The 23,920-nt window shown below is 46.5% G+C and overlaps 1 protein-coding gene across 1 annotated transcript in view; it reads right to left on the reverse strand.

Moving 5' to 3' along the window:
- The window catches only part of dchs1a (dachsous cadherin-related 1a), an 86,737-nt gene that overhangs the window by 59,220 nt on the left and 3,597 nt on the right, over positions 1-23,920 (reverse strand). Inside the window, exon 2 of the mRNA XM_027017956.2 lies at positions 17,650-19,470. Coding sequence (XP_026873757.2) covers positions 17,650-19,449 — 1,800 coding nt within the window. The 5' untranslated portion in view covers positions 19,450-19,470. The remainder of the gene's footprint in view (positions 1-17,649; positions 19,471-23,920) is intronic.

Genomic DNA, 23,920 nt, shown 5'->3' on the forward strand with positions numbered 1-23,920 from the left:
GCCTGGAACAAGCTAGGCTAATCTCCCCATGAGTAATGGGTCCCTTTCTCACAGAGAGAAAACTGCTGTGGCATAGAAGTCATTTTTCAGGACATGCACACGCAATTCGACACGCGTGCTTGTCCAGACACACACACATGTGCGCGCACCGAACCCCTTTATCAGCTGGAAGAAGATCGGATTGCACACACGGCACCTTGTTCTTTTAAGTTTTAATGTAAATATTTTCTTCTTCATAAAGGACGTACATACATAGTGGCTTTAACAGTAGGGAAGGTTCTGGAGTTTGAAGACGAATGAAACCGAGTTACCGGGTTATTGTCCTTTGATTTGATCACTCTGTGGACCCAAAAGCATCGACAAAGGAAACCCAGAAAAACACTTTTTTTTGCCATGAGAGCTCACAAGAGCTTGTTACACAGGGGCAACACTGTAGCACTTTCTCCGTGAGACGTCTCACGTCTCCGCCATAGATGTGGATTCTCCTTATTTTCTTCAGGAAGGAAAATTGAAGAAGAAAAAGATGATGATTTTTTTTGTTTGTTTGTTTTTTGCCAAATATAAAAATGTACCCTTTCAGAAAGCAAATACTCCCCTTTACTCATGCAAAGAGGAAAAAAGAGAGTGAGAGAGAGAAACAAACTGAGAGAGAGAGAGAGAACCAGACTAAGAGAGAGAGAGAAACAGACTAAGAGAGAGAGAGAGAACCAGACTAAGAGAGAGAGAGAAACAGACTGAGAGAGAAACAGACTAAGAGAGAGAGAACCAGATTAAGAGAAAGAGAAACAGACTAAGAGAGAGAGAGAAAAACAGACTAAGAGAGAGAGAAAGAGAGAGATAGAACCAGATTAAGAGAGAGAGAGAGAAACAGACTAAGAGAGAGAGAAAGAAAACGATGTCAAGATGACATACGCCGAGAAATGAAATACTGTCCGCAAAAAAAACTAATGCGGACCAGATGTCCTCTGGAAAGAGGGGAGAAAAAAAGCTGTATACAGGCTGCTTAATCCACTTAAAATCTAAAATTTCCAACAGTTATGAAAATATTTTTCCATGAAATATGCTCCAGATGAAGGAGCACATTGGGGCTGTTGTTGCTGTGCACCACACAACTGTGACGTGTGCACTGGTAACGATGTGTTTACTCTTCCACCACTCCCTGTCCACCAATTAGAAGTTCATCAAGGGCCAATTACAGCTAATCGAGCCCAGAGCTTCGAACTACTGCTGCCTGGCATTTGGCACGTGGAAACATCTGTCGTGTAGTCGCCGACCATGTTGCCTTGTACTTATCAAGAAACTGGCACAATATTTTCATCAATAGTTCCCTCAGGTCTTTGTGTGTTTCTTTTGGTTTCTGCCAGGGGAACTCTTGCTGTACTGCATGGTGTCGGATAAGCTCGCGGGCCCAGGGAGTCAGATGAGGTCACAGCCGCACCGGGTCAAGCAGACCAGGTTCAGAGTCCACCATCCTCTTCCCGTGGAAGGGATCTGCACAGGCTGGTATCGGGAGCCCGGAGGAAACATAACGACGCATCACATTCAGCCTCTGCCAGGGTTCAGAGACAAACAGGGCGATGTTTTTGGAACCTGCAGACCTTGCTGAGGTGCAGGGACTCCAGAAAGAAAACAGGGGTACGCACTGGAGCATGTTGTGAACTGACCAGCAGGCAGGCCCAGGTGGAGCGGCCAACGGTGTCGTGGTCTCGCCCCTCCTGCTCTGGGGGGCACGAGGCTCGGCTCGAGCATGGAGTCTCTGAGGTCCTTCATGTTTACCGCACCCCCCAAACAAATCTTCTGCGCTTCCTACACTTCCTACACTTTCACTTATTTCACTGCGACTTCTTCTTTCGTTCTCTTGAGCCGTGATTCAGCCTTTGTGCACGGCAAGCAAAAAAGTGGAGGGGGGGGGGACGCACCAGAAAGGGGGCTGGGCCCTAGTTCAGATAATGATACGTTCCTCTCGTCTCTCATTTTCCTCAGAGTATTTATTTTACAGCGTCTCCTGCCAAAACTGGCGGCTCTCCTCGTCACCGCCTTGGCACGCCGGAGTTTTGTATGGCCGTGGACGTGCGAGATAAAGGGGCTCACCCATGCGTATGCATTCAAGCCCTGGTGAACACCAGTGTACATTCACAGCAGTGTCAGGACCTGAAGGATTCTGACGTCTGAGGGATGTCTTGATACATCCGTAAGGGTCTTTCACGCCTGCCAAGTATTGTGGAGTGACTGTTACGGGAAACAGTGCAGAGAGAGAGAGAGAGGGAGGGAGAGAGAGAGAGAGAGAGAGAGAGAGAGAGAGAGAGAGGGAGGGAGGGAGAGAGAGAGAGAGAGAGAGCAGGAGAAAGCAGGTGGATGCTAAGATATTTTTATTCATATGTACTAAAAGTCACAACTGTGCATTCAAGCGAAAGAATCACAGAATTTAAACCTGCCAGCTTGTCACGAGCAGTCAGTTTACGTATAGTGTGGTTGTGTATGTGACCCAGAGGGATGGGTGGGGGTGGGTTCTTCTGCTTTACTGTCATCATGCTGCTATAATGCACAGGAGGTGTGGCGCCTGTACTTCCAGAGAATACCCTGCATTTACAGAGTCCGTAAACAATAAACATACTTATTAGAGTTATAGGAAAACCTGTCTAGATGGACTTCATGTCTAGTCTTATATTATAAAAGATCATAAATAGAGAGCTGATATGGAAAGTGCAATTAAATTTTTAGTCTTGACATAATCTGTGTCTGGAAAAAACAGACTGCGGTGGCTTTTTCTAGCACATTTCAGAACGTTCTGGAAAGGAGCTGCTGTTGCTCATGCTTGTAACATTAATGTGCATGCAGAACACAGATTAATGTGATTCATGTGCGTGCAGAACGCATGCAGACGTTCAGATCCAGGCTTCACACTCACTGAAAATATTGGCTCACTCACTGGTGGGGTGTGTATGTGTGCGTGTGCGTGCGTGTGCGTGTGTGTGTGTGAGTGTGTGTGTGTGTGTGTGTGTACATATGCTGTTGTGCTCTCCCGGGTTCAGTGCTGGCTGTGTGTCTCAGAGATTAGTCATGTAAACCAGGGTGTTTTCTAGACCAAGCACTGATACTCCTGCACAAACATCCCACACATTTGAGTTGACAGTTTATTTGTTCAACAGAGACAAAAACAGAAAACTGTACAAAAAAGTTTGAGAACACTTGTGACTCAGAAATAACTGGGCAGGTGAGGTGGACATCTTCTACGTGCCACACAGGCTAGAAATATCCATCGTTTGGTGTGGTGAAAATGAATGTGTTACAGCACACCAACACCAATTACAGTGCTGCTACAGCACTCCAACACCAACTACAGTACTGTTACATCACAGCAACTACAGTACTGTTAGAGTACACAAATTAAACTCCAGTCAGAGCAGAGCCTGTCAGTCTTGACAGAGCCTGTCAGCCCAAAAGCTCCTGCAAACATGTGATGTTGAAGCAGAGAACATAGCAGGAGCCTTCAGGCCAGCAAATTGACAGGCACTCCGTAAGCTGCCCCACAGGGAAAAGAAGCACATGGGTTCTTTACTGCCATTTCACTCCTAAAACACCTCCCAGCGAATAAAGCAAAACTGAACAAGAAAAAAAAAACTTAAATAACTTCAACAGTATCACTTACAAGATAATTCACGACCGCAACTTTTACAGGGAAATGTTCCACAAACACAAGCAATGGAGCACCTTTCATTGGCCTCTTTGTTATTTGGCTACTGCATCCACAACACTGCCTAATTAACACATGCCACACAAAAGCAGAGAGACAAAGAGAAACAGCCAGTTTAGCATTTACCCCTCGACAACCCCCTGTTTCCATGACAACTCCATCTCAACAGTCTCTGCGCTTCTGAGGAACTGAGAAAGAGGAGGAACAGAAAGGGCGGTTTGTTGACTCGTCTGAATTCATTTGAATAATTACTTTATGGGGGCACACTTGGAGTTGTGAAATCGTCCGCTGTGACACAAAGCGACTGTACGGGATGTTAATCTCACCTTCAGGCAAATGTGGGACATAAATTCTAAAATCGCCCCAAATGAATAATGAATTCTTTGCAACGTCTGACTGACTCCTCTAACATATGTTTGTGTTTATCTTAAAATAAGGACCACTGTGAGTTACTAAGTAACTGAAGCAATTAGGAAAGACTTATAGTGCTTGGTACTGGATACGCTGCCCCCGCGGTTAGCGCTAATCTCTGTGTTATCCTTCGAAAGGAGCAGCTCTTTCCGCCGAGCTCCTCCTGACGGCCGTCACACGGCGTAGTCCTTATTTGGACTCGACACCAAAATCTCCTCTACCCCTGTTGCACCACCGGCCGCCTTTAAGGAGGCTCGCTGGGTGGTGAACCGTGCCACAGGGAAAAAAAGAAAACGAACATGGCAGAGCAGAAAGGGGAATAATGGGCTGCCGCCGCGGTAACCGGGGTCAAAGCGCAGACCGCTAAGGGCAAGCCTGAGGTGTTCTCCAGAACGTGCTCATGGGAAGAGCTGGGAGAAAAAACCCCACTGTCCGGACAACAAGGGACTCCAATGCTAATGAAGCCACGAGGGAGTGCTTGGAGGCTTTCCCAGGGCTGTAAAAGTCCAACCTGGCCCGGCGCTTCCATGTTATACACTTTCTGATATGAGGATTCATGACATCAGCAAGTCACAGGTGCATGGCGGCAGCTGCAAGCTCTCCAGAAAGTCTGCGGACCGTGAGGAGGCTTGTACACGAGAAGGGGGTTTGCTCGTATCACTCCCGTTATGTCGCTTCTCGTCGCATCTGAAGAGGCACCGAACGGTTGTGAGAGACTCTTGAGATGCCACCACGGTAATCCTGATGGGATCACTGAAGATATACCAGCTCGAGCCAATAAAAGCTTTCACAAACACGCAGATCTCCAAGTCTATTTGGATGGCATTACACGAACGTCATCCATCCTCAATAACATCATGCGATGTGTACATTTAAGTACCTGATGAGAGTATTTCTTATTTTCCACAGAGTAAAAGCGGTGGGTCTGATGGATGGCCGACTCCTTAGCTTCTCTTCTTTGAAGGACTCCCGTCCAACGCAAACACTCGACTCAAATGATCAACGTGCTTGCTGATACACAAGCTCAAGGTAGGATGTACTTCTCTGTCTGATTTGGACCAGGGAAACGAAAGCTGGGCCACCCGGAGACGCGTCATCGGGAGCTTAGGCACAAATTCAAGACCCTGGCGAGCAGCGAGGCAGCATATGAGCCAATCGCCCCAGCTTATCCTATTAATTTCAGACCGGTCGATCTACAAAGTTAATTAAGAAGTCGACTGCAAGCAGATCCTGGCGGCCGCAGGTTTCTGGCTGTCACTGGGCCTCGGCCCGTACCGTGCCAAAACTCCTCTGTGTTTGTGGGGCCCCGGCCAATCTTTGAATGGCACCCCCAACCGCCCACAATCCCCACACCCAAACACACACCCAGCCAGTAAGGTTGTGAATTCATAACTTGTACTCAAGCAGCGTCTATGCGCTCATGGGTTGGGGGTCTCTCCTGAATTTCCTTTTTGCCTCAATGCCGTCCAGCACCGTGCCATCGGGTTCAGCGAACTACTCTTGGCTGCCGGCAGGGTCAATAGGGCATGTTGCGTAGGTGTGGGATCCTGTCGCCGGGCGCTTTCTACCCCGATAGCCCTTCTCCGATCGTCCGTCTGGCGGAAAACGGATAGCGAATTCAATAGGGTCATGCTGGCGATTCACTAGGCCGCCCAGATCACTTATCAGGGCCACGGGGAGACAGACCCGCCAGGCGGAGGAAGTCTCCTCAGCCAGACACGGACCAGAAACAAAGGAAGCAGTGAAAGAGTTGAGAGAGGGAGTGATGGGGGAAGACGAGCGCATCAGAGCGGCTCTCCGCGAGGGCGCTTCCCGGTGGCCCCCGAGCCCCGTCACGACTGGCAGCTCTGCATATATCACAGCCGCTGGATAAACACACCAGGCCCTCTGAGCCGCAGGGGCTGCGATGAAGACCTCGCAAATGTCATTTCATATTTGTTACGCTGAACTGTGTTTCTGGGGACACTGGACTCATCAATCAGGATCTGTTTTAGAGTGCTGCAGTGTGATGTCTGGCCAGAGACACAATGAGAATGTCCAAGTTAGGGGTTTCTGTTGCCCTATCAGACAGGAAGAGGTCTGATAACTGAGGCAGAGGTGCAATCTGACAACAATAGGAAGAGTCCCAAACACAAATGACGTTATCTCAGTAAATACACACCACACGCACAGTAAATACACACCATACACACCATCTTCGCCCCTGCCCCACGCCGTCCTGTGCGTCCCAGCGCAGCTGAGAAACGTACTTTGCGCCGGCCTTCTCTCGCTCCCTCTCTCGCTCTCTCTCTCTCTCTCTCTCTCTCTCTCTCTCTCCATCCCTCACTGAGAGGGGCATTCAGGCATGGGGCCCTCTAGGCAGGGCGGGCCCCTCTCCCCGGTGTGCTGCTCACAGTTCCTTCCTGGCCCTTTTTCTCATCTCTTGCATTTTCCTTCCGGACTCTTTGCAATCCATTTTTCTTTTTGTTTCCTCTTACTAGAGTGGCCACTCCAGGAGCTGCTGGTGCCAAGAAAGTATGTGAATGTCTATCTCTGTGTCTATGAGCGTCACATGTGTGTGTGTGTGTGTGTGTGTGTGTGTGTGTGTCAGTAAGTCACTCAGCAGTCAATGGCAAATATTCTCAAATTGTCATTTTAAATAAAGCTCTTCTGATATTTCTTCTCTTTCTGATATTTCGGGTCTCAAACCCACCTCAAAATCCACTGGCTTCCATTGGAAAATTGAGCGCTTGTTACCCACTATTTACCCATTAAGACCCAGACTCAAAGACAGCAACAATACTATTTTCCACCTAGTATAAAAAAGTTGACTGTTTCTGTGCAATAGGCAAAATAAAAAAAGCGCAACACATCCCTGAAATGCGCCTCTGCAACGGTTCTGCAATGATCTGTTGACTGTAGTAGCTATTAGCGCTCTCTAATCCAGGGCTGGCTTCACCCCTCCCTGCAGTCCGGGAAGGCGTACGAGGACGGACCGACGTGGGAGCGCGCTCCCTCGGTCCAGATCCATTTGGGATGCTGAACCCGGCGCACTGTGGAAAAAAAGGAGCAAAAGAGACTCGTAAATAATGAGGTGTTTCTAAGCAGTACTGACAAGGGCGTCGGGTTGACGTCGCATGTGATTTATGGCGCGCTGACTCAGAGAAACGCCGAACTTTACCTGTGCTGGTGCTCCCAGACAGCCCTGCGCTGTTCTGGCAGAGTGAGGGCGGCAGCATGTGGTCGGCTCGGTATCGCCATGCTCACATTCTTTGTGGCACTCGCTGGATTAACTGAGTCTGACATGCATTAGCCCAGCAGCTTGGGGAGCTAGAATTGTCTTCGTGAGACTTCGATTAGTACAACATTTGTCACGATGGGCCAAGATGCAGTGTGAAAACACTTGGGCGTAACCGTATATACTAAATCTGTCAGCGCCGTATACATACAAGGTTTTTGACGATTTTATGCTCTTCACTCAGCAACTAAAAATTAGGCTTTAGATGCTAAAGTTCATGTGCAGCTTTACAGGCTTCAGAAACAATTTAAAGCACAACCCAAGGTCAAGAATAAACATTATATAGGAAATTAGTCAATATGTTCAGAATAGCAATACCCAAAATTCTTGACAGTATTACCTCATGTATAATGCATAATGTTTCTGGGATGTATAAGGTATAATGTTTCACGTACAGCAGATATGATGAACAGTCAACATTCGCTCAGATTTAATTTAAAGACCAAACGTTGATGATTAACTTTTGAATGATCGGTGTTGTCTCCTCAAATCACAATCCTTGTCAGATTTAAAGCCCAGACACAATTTCGTATTCTGATCAATGTGGTGTGAAAGTAATGAGATAACACAGAGGCAAGTGTGCTGAGTCATATGCATGGAAGAAATTGGCAAGCTCTCTGCATCACATCTCGGTGAGGAGTGTGAGGCTTTGATAACGTGAGCGCGCCTGCGCTGGAGTCGAAACTTCACAGCGAGCTCAGCATGTCAGTCACCGCATCTCATCTGCTCTCCTGTTGGTTGGCGCATGAGACGAGGTCAGAATTCAAAAGTAACCCCCCCCCACCCCCACCCCCACCCCCCCACATACCCAGGCACGGCGCACAGTGGCTCATTTCACAATGTTTCCTGTGATTTACCCTCACAGCCGCTCTCCCTGCACCAGACTCGTTAGAGACAGAGTCAAGAGCGGAATATCTGAGCTGCGGCGTCTGGCACCTTGCGAGGTGGATCGGGTCAGGCTCAGGAAGGAAGTTGTGAAAGATCGGGTAGCTTTAAAATGGAAAGGAGCACTTTGAAACACAGCCCTGGCTGTGGATGGTGGATGATGGATCATCAGTTGGGAGCCCAGGCTTGTATTGCAGGGAACGCGTGAGACAACTTTTCATCCGCACTCCGTGACACTCCGTCGTAAAACCATCACCGACTTGGATCAGAAATGGGAGCAGATGCATGAACCTCATTTCTCCTTAGTAACACCACGCCCATTACTGCGAGTCAAAACTTCCTGCCCCATGGTTTTCGTCATCCTCCCTGCTGCCTCCGGGTCCCTCTGATAGATCGGGATGTCCAATAAAGACCCCGAAGGTGTAGTCACTGAGTGGGCTTTCTCTACAATCTGTCTTAAAACTGTCCCGGAAACATCCTCCGAATCTTACCGCTACGACATTAAAGGGGGGTCAGATCGCAGCTCGGTAAACAGCTAGTAAGCACGCATGTGTGGAAGGTCATGGAGTTTCCAGTTTCCAGCCATGTTTGGCAAAAAAGATCCACAAGGACCCCTCTCCTTCTGCGAGGTGGACAGCTTGATGTCCCCCTGTATTTATGGGCTGGGAGGGAGGCATGACGGATCGTGGCTTCAGAAGGACAAACGTTAGGCAACTCCGCTCCCCCTACACCCCCCGCTCAATGCGAATCACGCGCGAGCCACGCTGGGAGGATCCTGCCCATAATAAATCCGGCCCGTTCCTGCATTCCTGAAGGTGAAGGTTTGAGTCCCACAGGAGCATTCGAGTAGAACCGGAGATGAAACTGGGGCATCTTCTCACAAATGCTTATTTATGATGTTCTAATGAAGAGCCCCACAAGAGAGATTTTTTTGCCGTAATTTATAATATGACTGTACGTGTATTTTTCATGGCCAAAAACATTTTCCTTAAAATGCACCCAAGACTGTCAGAATCACCAGTGTTACTGCTATAGGTTCCGACAGGCATCGTAATAAAATTCCAGGAAAGTGTGAATATGCCAAAGATAGATGTTACTTATGGCTTTACGGAAATATTGATCGGTAGGGGTCTCTCAACCTACAAAAAAAGACATTCTATATATATATATATATATATATATATATATATATATATATATATATATATATATATATAAATAAGAGAGAGAGAGAGAGAGAGAGAGAGAGAGAGAGAGTAGATGAATAGTCTACCTGAATGTCTAAGGTCCCAGGGCAAACAAAGGGACTCAAGGTCAAGCACAAAGCACCCTGGGACAGGAACACAAGGTCTCCCTCCGAAGACACTTCGGACGGAGGTGCCTCTTCATCCATGTCCTCCTGTGTACTCTGCTGTATTAATGTCTGCCAGGACAAGCACTCTCAATTTTAACCATTTGCTTTGACCAAGAGAGCGTCACAACATACACAACTCATTTAGGTCCATAACGCGCTCGTAAATTTTAAATGAAACCCAGTCAAACCCAGTTTTGCTCAGCCACCATAACATACCCAGTTGGCTATCTGAACAAACGCTAAGCAAATAAGCAAATTGATTCGGAGCACGAACGGGGGGGCCAGGCTGACCACAACCCCTGGCTCGGGGCCTGGCTTCTGTTGCCTGAACTGCACGGCCTTGTTGCTTTCTTGTTATTGTGACTGCCAGAGCTTAACTGGGGGCTCGAGAGTGCTGGCACATGCAAGGGATACATTCCTCAAAGAGGTCTGGATGAGGAGACCATTCACTCAGGCCAAAATACATGGAAGAATACAAAAGGGCAATTTCGAAAAAGCCTTTTCATGCCATTAGGGAACAAAGTGTACAATATACCTATGGTGTATTCATCTGATTTCTGTTTTACCTTTAGTACTGGATTTGTAAGACTTAATCTTAACATATGAATATTCAATTTGGTGTAAATTCCTTTGAATATTTAATTGCTATACACACAACCAGATTACACCAAGGCTTTGGGTTGATTATTTATTTATTTCTGCACCTAAACACCAGCATTGCTGAAGCTTCCCCAACATTACTAGAATCTGAAAATTCCTGACAGTTAATTAAGTCCAGTTCTCCAGTGACAGCAGTGCAGTGATGTGTGGATTTGCAGTGAATGGTCTCAGGCAAAGCAGGAGATTACCAGTCTTGTCAGCACTGCCCTGCTTAAAGCTAACTAGTTCACATTAAGTGACTGAGTGGACTTGATGCAATAGTTTGATCCACAAACGCATGTGGGAATGAGCAGGTGTAACAAGCACTGCGGCCTGTAAGAGGGGACCATCTTTTCACGTGCACCTGTGCACGCGCACGTACGGACATTTCTACTTCCTACGTACAGTTCTACCATATGTCACCCGCCCTAAATCAGCAGCTGCATCAGAAAGACGCGCAGTGAAAGCGGAGGGGAAAACAGAGAGCCGTCGGCCAGCCGGCGCAGGGGAGCGTGTGAGTGGAGGAGCGCGCCCTCGCCAGTTCCAGCTGCACCCTCCGGGGATGTCAGAAAACGTCCGCTGCCCCCGACCCCCACCTCTCACCGGATGCTCGCCGTTACAGAGATCCCTGGCAGCGAGTCCGAGAGGCTCCGCTCGACTGCGCCGGATGGTCCGGCGCGTGGAGCCCAGCGTCCGATGGCAATCGGTGGGCCCTCCAGCTGAATCACCTCCACCCCTACCCGTTTTCCATATCCAGATGTAAGCAGGAGGGAAGTACTGCCTAGCTCCCTGAGACCCAGATCCAGCGGCTGGAGCGCACACTCACCACGGCTCAGGTAGAGAGACCAGACACGCACACACGCAAACACACACACACACACACACACAAACACAAGCGCAACTGTTCACTCCTCTGAATTAAAGTGATTGTGTACTAGCAGCCTTCGGAATTTTCAGAATGGGATTCAGCACAAACCAGAGTGGGAGATGTAGGCAGGTTTCTCAGGTCTTTGTACTCATCTTACTGCAGAAAGGAGTGACTAAGTTATCTCCTTATTTCTCATACTGAACCTCGTGTTCTATGGCCCATCTCTGAAGAATCAGCTTTTAGCTTAGTGGCAATGTTATTTATTTTTTTGTTGTTCTTTTATGCAACCTCAGCCAGACTGCTTAGCATGCAAACTGCCCTAATCAGAGAGAACTGCTGAAGACTGTTTATCAGCTGGCGATGTGATTGGTGGGTCGGCAGCTCCATGCATACTTGGCAGGCAGAGAAACCACCAAGTGTGCATAGTTCTTTCTCTCTTTCCACAGCATTGCCTGATTACACCACGGAGCCCTAGATATGCCCCTAACGAGCACCAGGACAGCTAGCATTCTCACTCGCACCTCCATAAATCCAGCCTTTTCCCACCGGCTGCACTTGGACAGAAGCTCCTGTTTGAGGAAAAGATGGATGCCCGGCCACAATTAAAAATGTCGGCAGCCATCTCAAGTGCAGTGGCTCCGGCTTGGACCGTCACAGCTGTCCAGATGTGCGTCTAAATTTACTTGAACATTATGCCACTGCTTGGCTTTAGTGGAAGTGCCTGAGGAAGTATTAGATTTGCTAACACATTGAGCAGCACATATCGTTTTACTGCGATTTGGCTGCTCCACATAAATACCGTGCTAGACCACAGAACCGGGGGTATCAGAACTATGGTAGTTAGACCACAGAGCCCGGGGTATTAGAGCTATGGTAGTTAGATCACAGAACCGGGGGTATTAGAGCTATGGTAGTTAGATCACAGAACCGGGGGTGTCAGAGCTATGGTAGTTAGACCACAGAGCTGGGGGTATTAGCGCTATAGTAGTTAGACCACAGAGTCGGGGGTACCGGGGCTATGGCATTAGTGTCAGGAAAGAGAAACATGGAGCTAAAAACAGCCTTGACTCAAGCAGTGGGCCTGCACCCTGAATACAGCAAACCGCTCTGCTCTTTCCCACAACTTTGCTAAAGGTCACCTTGACTACATGGTTTGTACATTAAAAAAATACACCAGTCTAAATCAGTAATTTTACCTATTTCAGAAATCTCTGATTTGCTTAATATTAACTGCGCATCGTTTTCAAAACTGAAGACTTCATGGAGCCATTTGATGAACAATTTTCTTTTTTTTTTTGCTCAACATGGAAATCTGTAAATATTCATGAAGCTCCCATGGCCTTTTTTAATGATATGTGGTGAATTTCCTATTTTGGCTAGCTGACATGGCCTATTTGTAATTTAGCCTGCCTCCAGTACTATTCATGATCACACAATTACACGGTTCTAACTTACATTTTGGTCAAGGCAGAATTCTTTTATGTGTGTCATCTCGTTCAGCATTACATGTTTAGACCAGAGGAGCTGAAAAACTCAGAATGTTGCTGGCCACTCGGAAGTCAGTTACAACTCGGTCAGATTATATCTTGTCATTCAAAAGTTCCATATTATCTAGATAAAAAACAACAAACAAACAACAAGCAGTTCAGCTCTCTGGGCACTAGTTTCTCCTCCCGGCTTTTTTGAAGTGTCTGCCACAGACTGCTTCCAAGCTACATTTATTTGGGCTGCAGTGGAAACCCTGGAGAAAATGCAGACATCTGCCTCCGTCTAGAGCTGCCTGGCATTGAACCGACTGAAAACCAATTGCGTTTTGTCTACTCTAAAGCAGTGTGACTAAGTCACTGGATATCAGTCTTTTTGGACTGTAAGGGGGTGGGGCCACAGCATCTTATCCAGATACTGAATAAAGGCAAGGACATTTGCCCATGAAAAGCTAGCCATATGGTAGTGTGTTTGAGGCCTAATGTGGTAAACAGCCTTCCACTCCACTCCTGACCTGGGATTAGGTCCTCACCAATCTTACAGTGCTGGGTGAGAGTCGGAAGGCTAAATAAACCATATGAAAAAAGTGATTTCACTATAGAGGCAACAATGACTTCACTATAAAGTCAAAATAAATGCAAACCTGTTACTGGGATGCTGATGTGGTTAAATATTTTCAGCAGGAATTAACAGATTAAGAAACCTGGCTGGCTAGTGGCTGGAATGGCAGTTGTAGTTAGTAATACGTAATGTTTTACAATGATATTTACATTCATCCCTCAACCTCCTGCTGTTATATACTGTGCCACGGTTTTGGGGGGGGGAAAATTATATCAGAAACATTTGTTTATTCAGAGTAACAACAGAAAGCATCTGAAATGCAAAGTACATGTCTATGCATTTGATGACTTAATTAGATTGGTAGTTTGTGAAAAATATCTACACAGTTCCATCTTTGCTAGATCAAAATAGGTGCGATTATAATGTTAAAGGGTCATGTTACTATAGTGATGTAAATAAAATAGCAGAAATAGCCTTTGCCTTAAAGTGTAAAGCATGAAATGAATGGCAAACAAGAACGATCCTTGGAATATCAAAAATGTTTGAGAATGGAAAACTCATATTTCAACACACATTTTTTACTTCAACAACTCATGAAAAGCGCTGAATAGTTGTCTCATAACAGACTACTTAAAGAACCCACCTGACCTTTAATTTACAGTTTCTACACATAAATTCCTGTGTGTGTGAGATCACTTGATAGCTTCTCAGAATATGGTTTAAATAGATTTGATAATTCCAAAGTTACTAAAAGCATCTGAAACATCACCTGGCGCTGGTGCTTAAGGAAACACCCTCCTGGAAGCGCTACCTGATATCCCAACAAGATCCCCGATGTTTATTACAGCATTACAAGACTAGACACAATTGGTTTTAGGCTGTGTACCAGGGTAAATCATTACCATTGAGGGCAGACGCTACAATGGATGAGGCCACATAACGGCATTTTTTGGGACTCTGAGACACACAAGCAACTCACTTCCACGTAAATGGGCAGAAAGAGGAGCCCAGCGGTAGCAGAGCACTAGAAAACGATTTTTAAAAGGTTGAATTATATTATTGTTGCATCTCTCTCTTTTTGCATAAAAATCCCTCTAGGGATATGGACGTTTTTCCCGGTTCTTACTTTTCCCAGAAGAGTCAGACACGGTAGCATAGCCCAGCTCCACCACAGCAACTGCACGTACATCACAGGCTGTGGAATGAGTGAAATACTTCAAATTGTCCCGAACAGGAATACCCCGTTGGAAAAAAACAGCAATGAAGCACAAAGACGGTCTTCAAGCAAAGAAAACATGGCAAGTGCATCGTTCAATGCACAGAGGTAATCACCAAGTGCAGATGATAAATGGGATGTGATGTTAGTAATCTCTTTTCAAGGACGGTTCACTGTGTCACATGGCTTGCCAAGGATTGGATGGAACTGGAATCATATTGAGGACAGCGAGGAAAACTGATAAACGCCCACATGTCGCTCCCGGGCCTCCTGACTATACCAATAGCAAAACACTTCACTCTGGCTCATGAGCATCCAGCCTCTTCTCAGGTATCGGAGGGGCCCCTGGCAATGACAGCCCTGTTCGAGAGTCTTTGAGCTGGAGATACGTTCTCATAGTCTCCTAATGAGTTATGAAGTGCAATCAGATAAGGGTCCTGGAGACACAAGGCTCCCCCCCAGATGGAGGAAGAAGCCCCCTCAAATCCAGGTCTCTACCACTTTGTAGGCAGGAGCTTGTCATGATTAATTTCCCCTCTTCAGCTGTCTGGGGAGCCTCTCTCATCTTTCCAATGGAGCCGCCATAATGTGTACTCTATGGACCCAGTCACGCAGCTGGGCAGACCTTAGCCCAGCAACACCCCAGTGCAGTAGCTCCACTTTACCACATCCCAGCGCAACTGTAGTCTACTGTGAAGAAAACCGTCATCTAGAATCCATCATGGCACCAGACACAGGAGGAAAAAAGAAACAAAAAGTACACATGGTAAGCTTTTAAAGGAAAAAGCAAATGTTAGAAACGCATTGTAGCACTAACAAGCCCGTGCTAACAGGCGATTGTGTAGACAGCGCTCAGTGAATCTGAATGGCACAAAAAAAACCCTTCTTGGCTCATTGTGCATCAGAAACCTGTGGAGCAAGCACACTCCATCTCGCTCACAGCTCTCTTTATTCAGCTCGTTAAGAAAACGGAGTCTTGTCTAAATGTACCAATTATGCAGCTGCACCATTTGGTCAGGGCGGAAGAAAAAAACAACAAAAAAGAGCCCCCACTTCTCATCACTCCAAAAGCAGGACACAGCCAGGGGACGCAGTTGGAGAGCACGCTGAATAGCGGCTGGTGAAGTGTCCTATCACAAGACGCACAACAGCCGCCAGCCGTTCTCAAGCATTTTACCACAGACGGCTCTTTCAGCCATTTTCCTCGGAGAGAGCTTGCCTCATGGAGTGGATGAGCCCCCATTCCCATTTCCTCCCCCCAGTCATGGACTTGCAGTCCACGGCTTCAATATGCAAGTATTGTCTGGGTTTGGGGGTCTGTAGCCATGATTAGTGAATCACTAACTTAATGATGCATCTATACCAAGGAGCATCAAAGAATAATGCTAGTAAAAACACATACGTCCTAAAGGAATATTCAGGTATTGAGACTACACTGATCAGTATCTGTGCAGGTAACACTGTTTTGTAATGTTCTGAGGTTTTACAATGGTTGTATAGTTACCAATCCACCTTTCTCTTGCAATCTGCATTATACAGAATACTAGTACCAGATAGAATACGACCACTGGTACTAGTCAGAAGTACTGTCATAAAATGAAACTGTATCTTCATGGTAAAATAGGATATATTTCATAGAATTGTTCCACTACATCCATGGAGCCTCTGATGGAAGGCTAAAGTGACAAAATCTTTAAATAAAACTATGGCAACGGCTCTTGTTCCACTAATCACACTCTGCTATTAAGAGACAGGGAGAAATCATGCCCATTTTAAATGCTAAATGAGTTGTGACAATGAGCCTATTGTATTGCTATTTGGACCTCACTTTCAAGTCAACGAGAGAGAAACAAAAGACGGTGGGAACTTCTTGTGCAAAGATGGGGGTGGGGGGGGGGTGAGTTGGTTCAGTCGTCAAGAACCTTGCTGAGATGCTTGGATGTGGATTTGGCAGCGATGTGCGCAGTCTGTGCATCATCTTACTCCCAACTGGTCTTGAGCTGCATGCCAGCTCCCGTCGAACTGCATCCACTCATGGCAGAGCCTGAGAGACGGCTTGCTTTGGACCTTGGCCTTGGCAAGCACGCCGGTGATGGTTGTTTGGGACAGGCTTCCTAACGAAGCTCTGCTATCCCCCGAAAGACACTGGTGAAAAGACAGGTCTTCTGCCACCTTCCTCTTGGGCCAGCAGCTCCTACTTCATGTCTGGAGTAGTATGGCAATCAGCTCCAATTTTTTTTAATGATATTTTGTTTTAGCAGGCGGTCCTTAAAAGACTACTGGGATCGCCGTGCACAGCTTCTTCTCCAGCTCTAAAGCCAAAAGGAGTCAGTCAGTTCAGAACCAGCTCCACACACACTCCTCCCTCTCCCCAGGGAAGACCCGGGGGCCAAGTTCCCGTCTGCTGGACCCGATGTTGGCTTAAAGCTGTGAGCCTCATCCCCCGCCAGTTCGGCTTCACCACAGACAAAGCTGGAGTGTGATTTCAATTAATAGGCAACTATATGAATGTTCACACATTTTAAATACATGATAAGCATTGCAAAGTTTTTCCCTTTGATGCTGCACTGCTGGCGAAAAATTGACCGACGATACAAAAGAGTCAGCGGGAAACAGGAGGGGGAAAGATTTTCTGCTCAGCATATGATGGACTGAAAACAGTGGGCCCAAATACCAGCCACTCCTCCAACACCCCCCCCCCCCCTTTTTTTTTTTACCATTTTGTGCTCTGCCACATTTGCACACAAACACATTAAAGGCCGTTTAGTCGAATTAGGAACCATTCATCAAACAAAACTGCTCATGATTGGGACACAGTGTAAGTGCTGTTAAAATCTTGACTATGCCTAATTCCAAGGCAGAGCCTGCTGCTTTTAAAATAAAGCTCCCTCGTACGCACTCTGTTACCCTGGAAACCTTTGTGAGGTGAAGATGAGGACAGCCAATAAAGAGCAAATCCTTTTCAGTCAGAGGACAGCAGGTAACTAATAACTCATGAGCTCCAACCTAAACAGAGGTTCCCTCTAAACTCTCCCCAATGCCCAGTGGCTCACCATAGTGCTGAAGTCAATTTCCTAAAATGACTTTCCCCAAATGCGAGTGTCTACACTTGCCCTTTCATGTATGGTCATCTTAATCAAGTGCCCAGTATCAATAACAAAAAGTTCACACTTACAGATTAAACATGATCACCTTACACACATTTTGCCCAGTGAATAACCAGCCAGTCACTGTGAAGATAAAGACAGAACAGCCATACCTCCATGAAGCAGGTTCCTGCTGCAGTGTTCTCCTTAAGGGATGCATTGTAGAACTTGCTTCCAAAGATAGGTTCATTGTCATTAATATCCTGTAGGATGACTTTGACCACAGCGGTGGAAGACAGAGGGGGTCTGCCTTTGTCTGTAGCTACCACGATCGCACGAGGAGAGGTGTCCATCTCATAATCCAGCTGGGTAAGTGTAGTGATGATGCCAGTGATGGCATCGATGCTGAACCAGTCAGAGTGAGTCTCTGGATTCCGCAGAATGCTGTACTGGACCTCCCCATTGGGACCCTGGTCTTTGTCTCGTGCTGTGACCTGAAGCACAAAGCTCCCTGGAAAGATGACTTCTGGGATGACCTGAATGTACTCTTGTTGGTCAAACAAAGGTGGGTTGTCATTGACATCTGTCACCTGAATGGTAAAAGAAGACTCAGCGTGTAATGGAGGGGTACCAGAGTCTGTGGCCATAACCCTTAGCTCATAGTGGTCCTGTTCTTCACGATCTAGAATGTCATCTACACAAATGAGGTAGATGATGTTGTCTTTAGTGGTTAGGGCAAATTTTCCATCTCCACCCTCCAAGGACACATTGACATTAGAGTATTCACCGTAATCTGGGTCTGTGACGGAGATCCGTGCCACATACTGCCCGGGCTGCGCTCCTTCAGATATGCGCGGCGAGCCATCTTCACTGAGGAAGATGATGGTCATGGTGGGCTGGTTGTCATTGTAGTCTCGCACGTGAATGGTTACAAAGGTATTGGTGACTTCAGGGTGTGTGGCATTGTCCTTAGCCTGGACCACCAGTTCGTGAACTCTTCTCATCTCGTAGTCCAAGGGCTTGTTGAGAGTTATCACCCCGGTTCGAGAATCGATGACAAAATAGTGATCAGGGTCACTCTGCCTCCGGTTGATCTCATAGTGCACCAAGCCGTTATCGCCCTCATCAGCGTCAGAAGCAAACACCTGCAGTAAGCTGTTACCTGGCTGCAGATTCTCAGAGATGGTGGTGTGGTAACGGCTCTGGTTAAACACTGGGGCATTGTCATTGATGTCCTGCACCATCACGTCTAGGGTCATCTGGCCGGTCTTCTTGGGAGAGCCTCCATCAAACGCCTCTAAGAGGAGAGTGTAGGAAGATCTTTTCTCCCTGTCCAAAATGGCATTGACAACAAGGTCCAGATAAAGAACCTGATTGGATCCCCTCCTGGTTTCCAGAAGAAATGCCTGCCCCATGTTCCCATCTGTTATGATGTAACCTTGAGTTGTCAGCTGGCCCTTGTCAGCATCCAAGGCTGGCTCAAGGGGAAATTTGGTGCCAATGGCTGTCTGCTCAGGGATTTTGAAAGTTGCCCGTTTTCGGGGGAACATCGGGGCATGATCATTTATGTCATTGACTAAAATGGTCACCTCCACTGTCACACCGGTCATCGTGACCGCTATGAAATTGTAGCGGTCCTGTACTTCCCGATCCAAGACCTTTGCTGTCTTTATGATACCCGTACTCTCATCAATGTCCAGGTCCGTGCTAACACCTGTGCCCTCGTGGTCAGAAATGAAGTAGAGAGACGCCGTGATGCCCGGTGGCAGTCCAGCGCTGACGTCTCCGACCACCGTACCAGCCGGCTGCTCTTCATCCAGCTGGAGCTCCAGCGTTCCCGACGCCATGGACGAGTGAGCCGCAAAGGCTTCAAGAGCCACACAGAGGAGCACAAGCAGCCTCCGGTCCCATGTCCTGCCTCGATGCGTTCGGTCCATCACTGTTCTTCCTGCTCCTGTCAACACGTTCTTCATTTCAACCGCTCCTTAAAAAACCTAAAAGCACAGAAGAAGAAGATATCAGCGTGAGAAACGAAGGCTAACTCTGGGTGGAGGACAATGGAAATCAAAGTACATTTTCGGACGGTCGGTTTTTTTTTGTTAAGAGCGAGTCGGGAACGCTCGAGAAGCGTTCCATACGTTACACTCAGTTCCTAACCACTCAGTGCACAACACACCATTCACATACGCATTCCTATACATTATTCTCACCTAATAAGTCAACACCTCATCCGTCTAAAAAAGTGGAACAGAAACCACAAGCCCACTGTACAAGTCCAGGAAAATGACAGCAGAGGCCTGTACTGCCCTGTCTGTCCAGCCTCATTAAATGAGGACGGGTCCTCTGCTGTCGGCCAAGGCTGCTTCTCCGTGCCTGGCCTGAAACGGTACCCCGTGGTACATCTGAAGGCGAGCCTAGCGGGTGTTCCGAAAGACGGCAGGGCCTGACTGAATGTTGACACACGCTCCCAGGCAGGGCCAGAGCCCTGATATCAAGAGTCCGAGAGTTCCTTTACAATATTGAGTGCTCCCTGCGTAGTCATTCCTTCTGGGGTGTTAACATGAGGAATGTCCTCTTCTACCTGCTATTATGTGCAGAGAGAAACCAAGACCGAAAAAAGAGAGTTCTGCTACCAAGAAAAAAAACAGAATATTCTCCTCCAAGAATGCTTCACTGTGGACTGCTTTGACACAAAATATCAAATCCGCATGGAGTCATCAAAGCACGAGGAATATTAACTCAATATAGACATGCCAATCATAATATACTTACAATTATAGTACTAAAATGTGAATTGGCCAACCGCAAAGAGTGCACTCCTGGCTGCTGTAAACTCCCTTGTACTGGAAATTAGTGATTTCTCATCCATGAAATTATAGCTTGTAGACTCACAACCCTATGATGACCGAGCTGTTCAATATGTGAGGTTCAACTTTTCAAATGATTCCAGGGTTAGTTCCAGTGTGCTAGTGAAAGTGTTAGAAACACTTCTCAAGACAGGAGATTAAATATTTACATACGCTTGTTGAATGATCTTCACTCTTTCAATCTCTACCTTTTAAAGTAGTATGAGAGAATAGGTCCTTAGCAAAAAAAACCCAAACAAACAAAAAAACCTTTAACAGCTAAAGTTAAAACAGTATTCTGGAATGTATTGCAAAAATAAGAATGAACTAAGTTTTCTGCTGTAGGTGAAATTACTGATCAAAGGAAATTGCTGAATAATTTGAATCTACCCGAGAAAGTAAATTAAAGTTTTGGCTTAGCCATTCATTAGGTTTGCGTAAGACAAAAGCACATAGTGCTTTCTGACTGCACTCAGCCAATGCTCCAGCCAAGACAGAGTGCGATACAGATGGAGACCTTTTCGATTGAGTGCTCATGCCATGGTGAGAATTAACGTCACCTCTGCGATGCTCGGATTTGGTCTAAGAGCAGAAAGTCTCATTTTTCTTCTAATACTCAAACTAGGCGTCCTTTAACACTTAGAAATGAAACATAATTCATCCCACACTGAATTGATGACACATGGGCTCTTGGGGAGGTAGTCTCACCATCTGCATGGCCACATAAGACCACAAGATGTATTACGAGCAATCAGAAACAATCATGTGTCATGTTCAATCAATAGGGAGGAGTCATTTCAGCACATTACTATTCATCATTAAATTTTATTTACTGCCAAGGACAGTGCAGAAACAGGATGATGAGTAAGCAGAAATAAAGGCTTTTCTCTCTCAATACTTGTGCCTGAAATCAGAGCAGCGCAGACAAACCAGGCTCCCTCCTGTGGCTCCTCGAGGAGTTGTTTCCCTTTTTTTAACACATTATTTGCTGTCGCAGGGAGAGATCTTTTTTGCAGGCGACTGATAAATTCACCAAACACGCTATTTAAGACACATGCTGCACATATCAGCATGTAGTTGAGTCACCTTACACAACTGAATAAGTATGACAATTATAATTTTCACACATTTTCTCTGTTAGTGGTTATGTGTGTGTGTGCGTGTGTGTGTGCTGGTGTGACAGATCTGTGCATGCTGTGTGCCTGATTGTGGTGGTCTGTCTCCCCAGTAGTGGTGACAGTACGTATGTGTGTGTGTGTGTGTGTGTGTGTGTGTGTGTGTGTGTGTGTGTGTGTGTGTGTGTGTGTGTGAGAGAGTGAGTGAGTGAGGTAGCAGAGCTGGAGGGCTCCACACAGTCTGGCCTGCACCCTCTCTGGCTCAACTGCATTGTAATTGGGGTCTGCTGGAAGGCTGCCCTGCACATATGGGAATCCAACGCTCATTTCAGTCTGTCAGCATCACAGCGACTAAGGCACATACACACACAAGGAAACACTCACTCACATAAAAGAGTAAGCACACACACACACACACACACACACACACGCACACAAACACACACATACACACACGCACACACACTCCAAGATGCATTACATGAGTAATAAACACGTGGCAATGTAAATATCAAGATACGTATTTAGCTCCTTTGGTCACACCAATAAAGTAATTATCATAAAGTAGTTAAAATGTCAACATTATGGTGAAAATGCAAAGATGGATTTGTTTTATCTGGAGCTCAGAGGCAGTAGCCCCAGCACTTACCCCTGGAGCGGGGACTTGAGCCCCTGTTGCCCTGACCCCAGAGACCTGCCCCTTTAGCTAATGGACATAGCAGACCACAGCAGGGCATGCTTGACTTGCCCTGCATCAGGCGGAGCTAGGCACTTACTGTTCTACGGCCAAAATACATTTTATTCTTGCATTTTATACCTTGTTAAAATATATACTACTGAGAGACGAGTCCTGGTCTTCTTTCAAAGCATCCCCATGCAGACAGCCTGATCAAAGTGTTTTCCAAGGGAGTCCCGAATTTTGGGAAAAAAAAAACCTGCTCTCCTACTGCTGCCAAAGCTGTAAGAATAGCTTACTGCAGTCATAGGCTGATTATATTAGCGCTTCGCCCAGCTCAAAGGTGCTTAATTTAGGTTAATTTGGTCACAGTAACCGGCAAAAGGAAAACAGAGGCCGTAAAGCCAGTACTTCCTTTAGAAAGGCACGCTTTGATTTGGTAAGTGTCCCTGAAATGATTCATTCACCGCTTTCATAATGCAGTGGCTGGATTTCCCCATGTTAATCTGCCTCAGATAGAATTAACCCAATTTTCTGATGATGTTCTTAAATGAGATTTTCTGTCGCTTAGTAGCACGAGAGCACCAGTGTACCAGAACAGCAGTGGTACCTACAAAGCCTATGAAGACTTACACATATGTACTCATGGTTCCCATATAGACATGGGGGGGGAGGCTCTCAGATCAAAGGAACGTCTTCCCCCTATTTGTAAACCTGCAAAGTAATACAAGAGCAACCATTATAATGAACCTGACGACTAAGGCGAGTGCTAGCAGGCATGTGGACTCAGGATGTTGGCTTTATAGCATCGTTTCAAGTTATGGACCGTTTGGGTCACACCAGAATGCGGGGTGATTAATAGGGACAATGTTTTCAGCTTTTCCTCCTTGCTCCTACCTTGGGTCATGCGGTTGACCTTATGGCCAAGATGACAAAGCACACGTGGTCCCTAATTATAGAAAGGGGCCAGTTGAAAGGAAAAAAGAAAACATTAGCTTTGCAAGTGCTACAATATCTGCCTTGATGAAGTCTGACGTTAGTAAAGCAAAAACAGGCCAACGCTATTTACTTAAAAGCACAGCCCCAGTAACATCTACTGGTCATTTTTAACCTTCTAACCCTGACCCCACCAAGCCAGAGAAGTCAGAGAATCTGCACACTTTTACCATCTCAGAAAATGCAAGGACGCTGGCCTCTTATCATTAGTCCTTCGTCTTCACTTAAGGGTGCCAAAAAGCTGACAGAAAAAACAAGAAGATCTAAACAATCCCAAACAAAGACCTCCATTCCAGCACTGTTACCATTCAGCCAAAAGGGGAGAAGGGACTACAGCTGGCCGAAGCAACAGCTGTCTTGCCCTTTCATTCAGCACGTCTCCGTTCCGTTAGCAACTATCCACTGCTGCCCCGCCAGCACCTCTAACACCAACACCAGAGGTCACGTTTAAAAGCTCCAGTGCAAGAACGATTGAAATCTGCTTGCAAGTTCAACGCTTTCCAAGTTTCGTCAACTTAAAAAGGGTAAGTGAGGGAAAGACAAAAGTCTGGCAGAAGTGTGAAGTAGTAAAGCACCATAAAAGCAGAAAGTATATAAAGGCCAATATAGACAGCAACAGAAGTGGTCGCCCTCAGCCAAGTTATGACTTTGGCCTGATTCCATTAGCCCTTTCGTTCAGTCCTTACTGCAGAGTCATGCCTCGGCGGCAGAAGGCTGGAAACCACAGAGGAAGCCACGTGTATTATCTTTAGTCCAAACGGACCATGTTGGAGACCGGCGAGCGCCTCTCACTCCCTGCACCCAGCAGTCC

This window comes from Electrophorus electricus, chromosome 15, assembly GCF_013358815.1.
Source record: "Electrophorus electricus isolate fEleEle1 chromosome 15, fEleEle1.pri, whole genome shotgun sequence".
Lineage (NCBI taxonomy): Eukaryota > Metazoa > Chordata > Actinopteri > Gymnotiformes > Gymnotidae > Electrophorus > Electrophorus electricus.